General features: G+C 38.5%; 1 protein-coding gene across 1 annotated transcript; it reads right to left on the bottom strand.

Moving 5' to 3' along the window:
- Window positions 1-7,654: 7,654 nt before the first annotated feature.
- Window positions 7,655-9,159, bottom strand: LOC5574413 (O-glucosyltransferase rumi homolog). Its single transcript, XM_001655070.2, has 2 exons — window positions 8,860-9,159; window positions 7,655-8,789 (listed from the first exon to the last, which is right to left on the bottom strand). Exons 1-2 carry the CDS (start codon window positions 9,002-9,004, stop codon window positions 7,726-7,728), a joined length of 1,209 nt encoding a protein of 402 aa, XP_001655120.1. The 5' UTR covers window positions 9,005-9,159; the 3' UTR covers window positions 7,655-7,725.
- Between the last annotated feature and the right edge of the window lie 1,648 nt (window positions 9,160-10,807).

Raw genomic sequence — 10,807 nt, 5'->3', positions numbered from 1 at the left:
GAGACTGATAAAATCGACCCGTTAATTCAGGACGAACTTGTGAACTCCTCACATCGCGTCAAGACTCTGAGGTGACGGTTAATTCGCCTCTGGACTACCAAAGGTGTAATAAGGTTTCAAGTGTTTTATTGATTTCATCAGTTTTTTTTCCTTCTTTTGCACATAGGCTATTCATTGAAAATAGTTCAGCTTATATTCTAATTGGAAATTTTACCTTCCTTAAATCATCGGAAGTTCTTTGAAGTTGTACTGATATAACTATTATATGCATTACACTTGCCTAAATTTTCATAAGAGATTTTTCCTTCTTTTGATCATAGGCTGCAGCCATGTTCTTTCAAGAGTGAAGTATTTCTCATAGTTATTCATGTTAAAGCTTATAATAAGGGTATCAGGGATAATATGCACCCCAGGAGTAAACCGACTTTTCGGGGATTCTACAAATAGTTTAGACAAAATTAGACATTTTTCTGGAAGTTGGATTTGTAAAATCGCATGTTGTGGGTCACCCCTATCCGCCTTTGACGAATCTCTTCCAAATTTTTTACAAATGCTCATAAAAGGCACCGTGGGGTTGTTTTGTCTAAACGGTGCATATTATCCCAGATTCCCTTACGTCTTATTCAAAACACATTTTTTACCTCAACTTGAGTGAGTGGCATTTTCCTCCTGCTTGCGTATAGTAATAAACGACTCGGGGAATATTTAAGTCAAAGAAACCAAAACTTGTGGTTGCTAGAGCTATGACATATATTACTTAGTACGACCCGAGGGATCAAAACAATCAGATCTAGCAAAAGGACGAATAAGTCTTAAACATTTTTGATTACTGTCAAAATCTAACTACAAACATATGCAGGTGGCTATCACCGCTAGCAGAGAAGTGAATAACTGCTTACATTTAGGATGTTCTTCTTTTAGCACGAATTGTTTCTTGAAATACTACTAAAAAGCTAATTATGTGTATATCAATGATGGTGTAACCTTATTCATGAATAAGCTGAATAAGTTCTTTGAAATTCATTATAAATCCATGCTAGTTCACTTTTGTTTTCAATTTCGGCCGAACGGCATTCGGCCAAATGACCCGGCACAGAAAATTCTGAACATATTATCAGAAGCAACTATGGCTCTAAAATCAATAAATCGAGACGAAAACCTCATGTCCGCCTAAATTAGCTTTCTGGACCAGTGTGCACTGGTTGATCGGGTTCGTTGGAACACGAAATGTTATTTAAAAGATAATTGTAGTAGCAATGTTGCTGCATTTTTGTTTCTCTTCATTACCATTACCATTCCAAAGTCATTACCTTGTTTTCAACTTTTAATTTTAAATTAAGAAATATTGCGCCACTGATTGACACCCTAGTTCATCTTCTGTTATCCTGTTTAGTCATGATATTTATCTGAAGGTTTACCCTTTTTATAAACATAAGGTATTCTTTCGAGGGTTATTGCTATAGCGATTCGACGCGTTATTTTGTTATATAGGAATTTGCCCTTCTTTTTAACCTGACTTTTTCTTTTGCGTAATATTACAACAGTTTTTTTCACATATAAAAAGGAATATCTAAATTATTATACCAAATAATCCTTACTTTTCAGATGGTTTGATATTATGCCAAATGTCCGATATGCCAAATGACCTTTACTTCCCATATGGTTTGATATTGATTCTTACTTTACACATGGCTTGATATTATGCCAAATGTCCGTTATGCCAAATGACCCTTTATTTTCACATTGTCCAAAATTATGCCAAATGACCGTTATGCCAAATGGCTGTTATGCCAAATGGCGTTATGCCAAATGACCTTATGCCAAATGGCTTTATGCCAAAATGACCCAGACCCGTATAAAATATATTGAAATATGTTTAAATTGACTGCCATTTCCTGGTAATTTGGTGACATATTCCAGCGAAACATTTCAATCAAATCGTCATACAAAAACCGAGTGTTCGGAATATTAGTCTGTTCGGGATTTGAGACAAAACGGTATTCTCAAGAAATTTTGCTCAGACTCCTCAAGGAAAAGTTTACTCAATTCTTCTAGTGATTTCTGCAGATTTCTCATGGAATACTTCCAGTGACTCCGTAACGCATCCTTCCAGAAATTTCTCTAGAGATTCCCTGCTTATTCTCCATACAATTCGTCCATAAATTCCAGGAGAGATTGTTCAAAGGATGTTTAGTGGGTTTTTTCGAGAATTTTCCCAATGTTTCTAAATATCGTTTCAGGATTTCCTTCAGAGAGCGTTTATTCGCTCGCCTTTAGCGCTCCTCAAGGACCTCCAACGTAGATTTTTTTCAGTTATTTCTTTAGCGTTTTCCATATGGATATTTTCATGATTTCATCCTCAGGTTTGTCTCAGAAATTGAACCGAAATTCCTCCAGGGATTATTCAAGGAAGTCTATTCAAAACTTATTCAGAAATTTCAAATAAATTCGACCAGGGACTCACTATTCAGTTATTCACTACTCAGTTAGGGTTCAATCAACCTTAGGAAGCACTACAGTAATTATTCGAATATTTCATACACAAATTTTTTCGGGGATTCTGTTCGATGTTTTTCAAGAAATTCTTTCAGAAATAGCTAAATTTATTATTTAGGAATACGATTGTTTTTCAATAACTATCGTAGCATTTTTTCTGGAAAACCTACCAATCCTTCCTAAAAAAATCCTCGCGTTTCAGGCGGGTGTACAGGTCTGCCACCTTTTCAAATGTTCGGCTGACAATGTCCATATCATCCGCGAAGCAAACAAATTGACTGGATCTTGTAAAAATCGTACCCCGGCTGTTAAGCCCGGCTCTCCACATAACACCTTCTAACGCAATATTGAACAACAGGCACGAAAGTTCATCACCTTGTCGTAGTCCCCGGCGGGATCCAAACGAACTGGAGTGTTCGCCTGAAACCTTCACACAATTTTGCACACCTTCCATCGTCGCTAATATCAATCTTGTGAGCTTCCCGGGAAAGCTGTTCTAATTTCTAAAAGAGATTTAAATAGATTCATTTGAATAATTAGTGTATGTATTGGAGGTACCATGAGCAATTCTCGCTGAAACCAGGCACCCATCGTTAGAATTCCAATTTTATCTCATTGATCGCTAGTTTTCGATAAAACTTAAGGTTGATGAACCCTCGTACGCCAGCTAGCTAAACAGCTGGCGAGAAAGTCCATTTTTTGAAAAATTTTGGGTATTTCTTCACGTGATATGCCTCATATTTCCCTTGGAACACATAGCAAACTTAGTGGTATCGTATAGAGAAACGATATAGCTTTCATTTGAAGTTTTTGGCTAACAAGGCGTAAACTCATTCTACTACTTAAAACCAAGATGGCCGCCAGATTTTTCGCTCAAAATAATACTCCTATTCTTCATCTGAATCGAATGAAACACCAACGATTGAAAACTTGTGTCTTTGTTGTTTGCATTGATTTGACGTTAAGATCGTGGAACATGATTTAGATAAGGTACCGTGGGGCAAGTGGGTAATGGAATTCGCATAGTTGAGATTCATCAAATTCTAGAGACTTTAAATTGAAACAAATGAGGTCGTGTATATTTTTTAGCTTGACTCCCACCAAATATAAGCTGCATGCTGAAATTGATTTTTAAGAAAAATTGAAGAAAAAAATACAGAAAAAGTTTTAAAAAAATGTCTTATTACTTTTCACTTTCCCCAAAAGTGGGGCAAGTGAAAAGTTTACCGTTTTAAACAATAAATTTAAAAAAAAAAACAGTTATATTCACGATTTCTATTAGCTTTAACATTTGTTAAAGCTTCCCAATGAACAATAACATAAGTAACATGTAAACACAGAAAATGTTATTCTTTTCTTTTTGAAATGATTCGACAACATTATAACTGCAACATTTCCAATGTTAGTTCTTACATTATAGGACAGCAATCGCATCTGTAGAATTTCCACCGCTCGTTATTTGTTTTTGAGAAAGTCGGATATGACGTCGGATAACTCTTCGGGAGAAATTAAACGGAATCCTTCAATAACGTATTTCGAATCTTTTTTATGTGGATAGACCTATACTCCATTTTTATGTTTTGAACTAGCATTCCACGAGATTTCCGTGTGTTCTCTAATATTGCAACTTTTCAGTCAACGTCTTCCTTTTAATTGACTGCCCGAAGTAGACATATTAATATTGTAATGTTTGGCAACATCTTCTACTAGACCGATGAAGGTGATATTTAATCATTGATTAAAGGACTTGTTTGGTTCGAAGACCCAAATTGAACTCCTGTATTCAATGAATCTGGATTCCTTAAATAGGCCTAAAAGTGTTGCACCGGTATGTGCTACATTAATGGTTTTGCCTATAAGTAATGGGTGAAGAGTTCTGGAGCACATATGCTGAGGTCAGCGTGACAAAATAATTGTGGTCCGATCGTTGCCAATCGAACTGTTAATCGAGCTCCCCGCAAATGCGTGGAACCTAGATGTTGGTTCATCGTTCGCGTCAGCATATATTTTTATGACCACCGAATTAACTTAACTGAAGATGGGCACGTCTTTTGACTGTGCACCACAATCTTTTAGAGAAGTTCCATGATTTCTAATAGCTTTTAATGCTTGAGTATAGTGTTCCTTAAATTATCAGCACGTTATGTTTTTCTATGATAATTGCGAATCTTGCTTACTTATGGCTACTTAAATAGAAAACACGAATTCAATCTCTAATGATAAACTTTTCACTTGCCCCACCTGATAAGAAAATTGACGGTGTTTAAATTTAGTTATTTTTAGGTCTGCGTCGAATTAATTCTAAAACTTTTTTATTGCAGTTTGAAACTGTCACAAAGGACAACTAAAAAGTGGTACAGGAAATTATTTTCCACTGACAATGAAACTTTTTTCCACTGACAATATCAAAATAAGATTGTACGCCGCCAATTTGTTACGGAGTAACAGTTGACGGGTTAACAATTTTTCGCTCTATTATGCAATAATGCCTTAAAAATCTCAGAAATCCCTTAGGGTTCATTCAAATATTACGTAACGCAAAATTTGCCAAATTTTGAAGCTTTTTTTACTTTTTTACTTACTGAGCTTTTTTTACCTCAGCAATATGTTCTTTGAATCTTATTTCTAGAGTTCGTTTTGTTTGTCCTATATAGATTTTATAACAATGGGGGCATGACATTTTATATACTCCTGCTCTATTCAGTTTATTAATTTTATCCTTTGTTGATCCTAATCTAGATTTAAGCTGACTACTCCTACTGCTGAAAACCAAATCTACTCCATATTTTCGAAATTTCTTAGCCAAAGGCTGTGTAATCTTGGTATCAAAATTCACCGCCACTCTTTTTAAATCCTCTTTTTCGGCAGTAAGTGTTGTCATACTTTTCCTATATTTATCCCTTGCCCTCTTATCTACTACTGCTTGTATTGTACTATTCCTATATCCGTTAAGCCTAGCCGTCTCAAAAATATAATCCAGTTCTTTTGATTTTCCAGTTTCACTTAAAGGAAGGGTTTGCATTCTATGTATCATATGATGAAAAGCCGCCATTTTATGCTAATAAGTGTGGTTGGAAGTACTCGGAATAACTCGCATAGTATTAGTTGGTATCCGGTAAATTTCAAATTCAAAGTGAGACGATTCCCTAGTAATTAGCAAATCCAAAAAAGGTAGTTTATTATCCTTTTCCTCTTCATGAGTAAATTTTATATCTTTGTGGATACTGTTAATTGCTTCTAAAATTTTTGGCAAATAATGCTTTTTGATAATGCTAAACACATCATCTACATATCTCCACCACCGCTGTGGTAACAAATCTTTCTTTTTCAAAATGCTTTCAAAATTGGCCATAAACAACTCGCTCAAAAACGGAGACAATGGATTACCCATAAGGTGCACCTTTTGTCTGTTTATAAAAATTACCACGGAAGCTAAAATAGTTCTCTTCCATACAAAGTCGGGTTAATTTGATGTAATACCGAACTTTGTTTTTCCAATTTGACTCATTGTGTTGGTTAAGTAGCCATTCTTCCAAAAGGTTTATGACTTCTTTAACTGGCACACTAGGAAATATTGCTTTAACATCAAAAGAAACCATAATTTCATCATCTTGAATATACCCAGAAGCTTGAAGTTGGCTTGCAAACTCCTGAGTATTGTTAACTGAACGGCTTTCAAAAGGTTTGGGCATGGATTGGAATTCCTTAACCAGCCACTTTGCAAGTTCGTGTGTAGGAGACCCTTCTGCTGATATAATTGGGTTTATTCTACGACTGGCGTGAGGTGACAATTGTCGGTCTCGTATAGCGAGGTGACAATTCTCGACTCGAGTGAAGTGACTCTCCATTTGATTTACACGGCGAGTCACTTCACTCGAGTCGAGAATTGTCACCTCGCTATACGAGACCGACAATTGTCACCTCACGCCAGTCGTAGAATAAACTCGAATTTCTCTCATTTCATTGCCAGGTTTGTGAATTTTGAATCAATTGTTTTCACTTACCCCATTTACCCACTTGTCCCGCGGTACCTTAATCGTTCATTTCATAGGGTAAATACCATTGCTCACCTAGTTTTTGTAGCCTATCTTACTCATTTTTTTCCCAACTTTCTGATGGTGGTCTCAGCATTCAAAACGAGCGGTGCGCTAATGGTGAAAAATCGATTTTTCTAACACAATTCAAGATGGCGGCCAAATTCCAAATGGCCGCTAAATTTCTTTTAACTTCAAATGAAAGCTATATCCTTTCACTATACGATGCCACTAAGTTTGTTATGTGTTTCAAGGGAAATATGAGACATATCATGTGAAGAAATACCCAAGATTTATCAAAAAATGGGCTTTTTCGCAAACTGTTTAGCCAGCTGGCGTACGAGGGGTCGTCCAATTTGAGAAAACCGAATGACATAAAATTGGAATTCTAACGATGAGTGCCGATGGTGCGGCCTGGTTTCAGCGAGAATTGCTCCCATATAAATATGCCTGGAAGAATAGTTTGAAAAATCGGCCGTAAAGTATTTTAGTAATGATTTCTTGAAAAATCTATGAACGAATTTCTACAAGAAAAGCTCTGAATTAATCTTTGTGAATTTTCTTGGAATAATCCCTGCAAGGAACGAACGGAGAAATCTTTGGAAGTATTAGTGAAAACCCTAAAGGAAAGCCTAAGATAGACTCTGGGAAAATTATCAGAATTATGAAAATTAATAGAATTAGTACCGTTGAATCAAGGTTTTCCTGGAGCAAATTCTGAAGAAATACCTATATGCTTCGCTTGTAAAATCGTTGGAATAATTTTTAGAATAATTGGTGGAAGATCTCTGAAAATATTTTAGAAGGAATCTTTGGAAATTAATATAAGTATTTCTGAAGTTTTACTTCGAGTGCTCTCAGAATAAATTCCTGAAGAACCTGTGGAATACATAGTCGCTTAAAAGCCCCTAAAGGTTTCCCTGGAGCCTCTAGAATTTTACACCAAGATTCACTGAAAACTGCAAGCAGAAAATGATTCCTATATGGTCTCGTGTTGATCTTGTTCGGTTTATTTTTCCAATCATTAGGTCTTGAAGTTCCTATTTTTAATACATTCAGTCGCTTCCAGCCTAGCTTGGATAAATGAAGGCCCCTTTTCGGATCCAATACAATCTACGACTAAGTAATGTATATAAATCACCTATACTTTCAATTTTGAGATTCGTAAACAGATGCTCGGCCAGCCCAAATTCTACTAGTACACCTCAACCAAACTATGGTCCCGTTTCACCTCATACTTGACCAGCTTCCCGTACCGTCGCAGCAACTTCCTCCAGTAGCACTCGACGTCCTTCATTCGCAGGTGCTTCCAGACGTGCTCGAACCCCCGGTCGGCAATCTCCCGCGCCAGATCGTCATGCTCAGCGAAGAACTCGATCAGCTCCTCCAGCTCTTCTTGGGTGGCGCCGACTCGCACCGGGACATAGTGAACCCACGGTTTCAACGAAGGATAGAAGAACTCCTGCCACTCGCTGCCCACGTGGAACACCAACGAGCGGCACAGGAACAGGTGCTTGAAGCGGAAACTGGCCGCCACACCGCGGAAGTTGAACAGATACTTATACTGACAGTGATCCTCCAGGCGAACCTCTTGGGCTGGCTTCGCGTTTAGCGTGTCCTTCGGCGATTTCCACGCTTGGTTCTTGGTGTACTGCGCATCGACCAGCTCGGGTTTCCTACGCGAAAGAAGCACCAACGGATCACGCTCATCGGACGTTCGTGATCCTCTGAAGAACGCTTTCGCCTTTTTCTTCTCCCACTTCCAGGAATCCGCGGCCTTCTTAATCGAGACCCTGTGCTGATCCCATCGCCCCAAACCCGTGGGATAGAGCGAGATCGCAGGACCGCCCTCCCAGAAGCCCCACGTTGGGTACATGATGTCAAGGTAGTCGTCCGTTTTACTAAACGACAGCACCGGTAGCTTTTCCTGCTTCCAGTGTCTGTTGATCTGTGGCCAATCGCGACAGTTTATTATCAGCTCCATGTCCGGTAAGTGCGGAAGGTTTGGCTTGATAAAATGCTCAACGCCGGAACACCGCGCCGGGAACATGCAATCCTTTTGCCGATACAGACGATGGTCCACAATTTGGTACTTTGTACCGTAGGAGCGTGCCCTTTCTACCATCTGCTCGCTTATGCCGCCTTTGAAGGGACGGAGATCGGTCTTCAACACATCTGCGTGGCAGGAACAGTTTGCTTGCTGACACGGTTCATAAGAGGCCAACGCTTCCTGGATTAGTGCCACGTACTTGTTGTCCGCTGAAATTAGTCACAAGTTTAGTAAAAACCGGTAGTGATATCTGATGTTTTTATCTGTAATTAAACATACTGGCTTTGTAGAGATCGACCTTCGTTTCCTGTTGGGGTGCTTCGGAGCACGGTTCCTTCGCCATACACATACCACTATCATCGTCGGAATGCCCCAATTGGAAGGATAATACTAACAATGCTAAAACTATTTCTAAGTACGGCATAATACTGTTGATTGAAATTTTTTAACGAGATCCGCGAAGATACCCATCCAACCGGGTTCAAAAGTAGGACATCGAACCGTTTATTTTGATTCCCGATTTCGACTGATGCGAAAGTGCAGTACACGACGACTGACCGATGAACGATGCGATGCAACGTCAGTGAAAATGAATTAGGATGAATCGATGTAACAGGGTGACCAGCTAGGCTCTCTTCTTTATGGATGAACGCAAGCCAGAACAGAATTTCCTTGCAAACCGAAAATCAAATTTCATCTAAAATGAAATTTTGAGCTGTTATTTTGTTTAGTTACTTTCTTAGAATAAAAAAAATCAGACATAAAATGGAATATGTTATAATTACAATATATCAATGTTACATACTCTTTCTATTTCATTGTAAAACATTGTATTGTTGAATTTTTACTTTCATTTCAACAAAAAAAAAATATTAGGTTTATTGACAAATTATCGCCTAATTTATGATCTCGAACCAAAATGCCATGGACTGATGCACGAGTTCACTAATTTGACGTTTGAGCGGTGCCAAATTCACTCGTTGCCATGTGCACGTAAATAACACGGCACCGCTCAAACGTCAAATAATGAACTCGTGCATTGGTCCATGGATCAATGCACTGGTTCATTATTTAACATTTTAGCGGTGCCGTGATATTTATGTGACCATGGCAACGAATGAATTTGGCACCGCTCAAACGTCAAATAAGTGAACTCGTGCATCGGTCCATGGACCAATGCACGAGTTCACTAATTTGACGTTTGAGCGGTGCCGAATTCACTAGTTGCCATGGTCACGTAAATAACACGGCACCGCTTAAACGTCAGATAGTGAACCCGCGCATCGATCCATTGGTAACCAAGTGTGTAGCTGGTTTTTATTAGGGCGAAGCAGGCCGTCATTGAAATTTGTATGCATCGTTAATGATTGTTGCTAATTCATCTCACGATTTCGAATCAAAGAAAATCAGTTGGTTTTGCACTGACATAGCTGAAAAAGTATCAGCATACTTTATGCATGTTCGCGCGTACAGTGATTCTTTTTCAAGACAATATAAACTATCAAGACTGAGTTTTATCACTTTGAAATGCATGCTGAAAAGTCATCATTGTTGCCAAAACGAATGACGGGCAACTTAGCCTTAAGCAAACGAATGGATTTACACGTTATTGGAGAATGCTACGATGAAGAGAAGATCCTCCTCTATCTTCCAGTGGTGATATGATAACGTAGCATCGTTTAAGTAGCAGTAAGAAGTCTCACCTACTTGGCCTAGTTCTTCCACAGTAAACAATGGACCAATGCACGAGTTCACTATTTGACGTTTGAGAAGTGCCGTGTTATTTATGTAGCCATGGCAACGAGTGAATTCGGCACCGCTTAAACGTCAAATTAGTGAATTTGTGCATCGGTCCATAGGCCAGGAGAAGTGGATGAACTTGTCATTCATTTTTCTGTCAATTCTCATACAAAATCTACTTTTTCTCTGACATAAATTCACTCTAGGTGAACCACTTCCCCTGGCCTATGGACCAGTGCACGAGTTCACTAATTTGACGTTTGAGCGGTGCCGAATTCACTCGTTGACATGGTCACGTAAATAACACGACTCCGCTCAAACGTCAAATAATGAACTCGTGCAGCGGTCCATGGGTCAGGAGAAGTGGATGAACTTGTCATTCATTTTCCTGTCAATTTTCATACAAAATCTACTTTTTCTCTGCTATAAATTCACTCTAGGTGAACCCCCCTGGCCTATGGAAAACGGGGAAACCTTTAATTTAATT

The sequence above is a fragment of the Aedes aegypti genome, chromosome 3 (assembly GCF_002204515.2).
Source record: "Aedes aegypti strain LVP_AGWG chromosome 3, AaegL5.0 Primary Assembly, whole genome shotgun sequence".
Lineage (NCBI taxonomy): Eukaryota > Metazoa > Arthropoda > Insecta > Diptera > Culicidae > Aedes > Aedes aegypti.
Note: the sequence above shows the minus strand (reverse complement) of the source record. Positions and strands in the feature narration are given on the sequence as shown.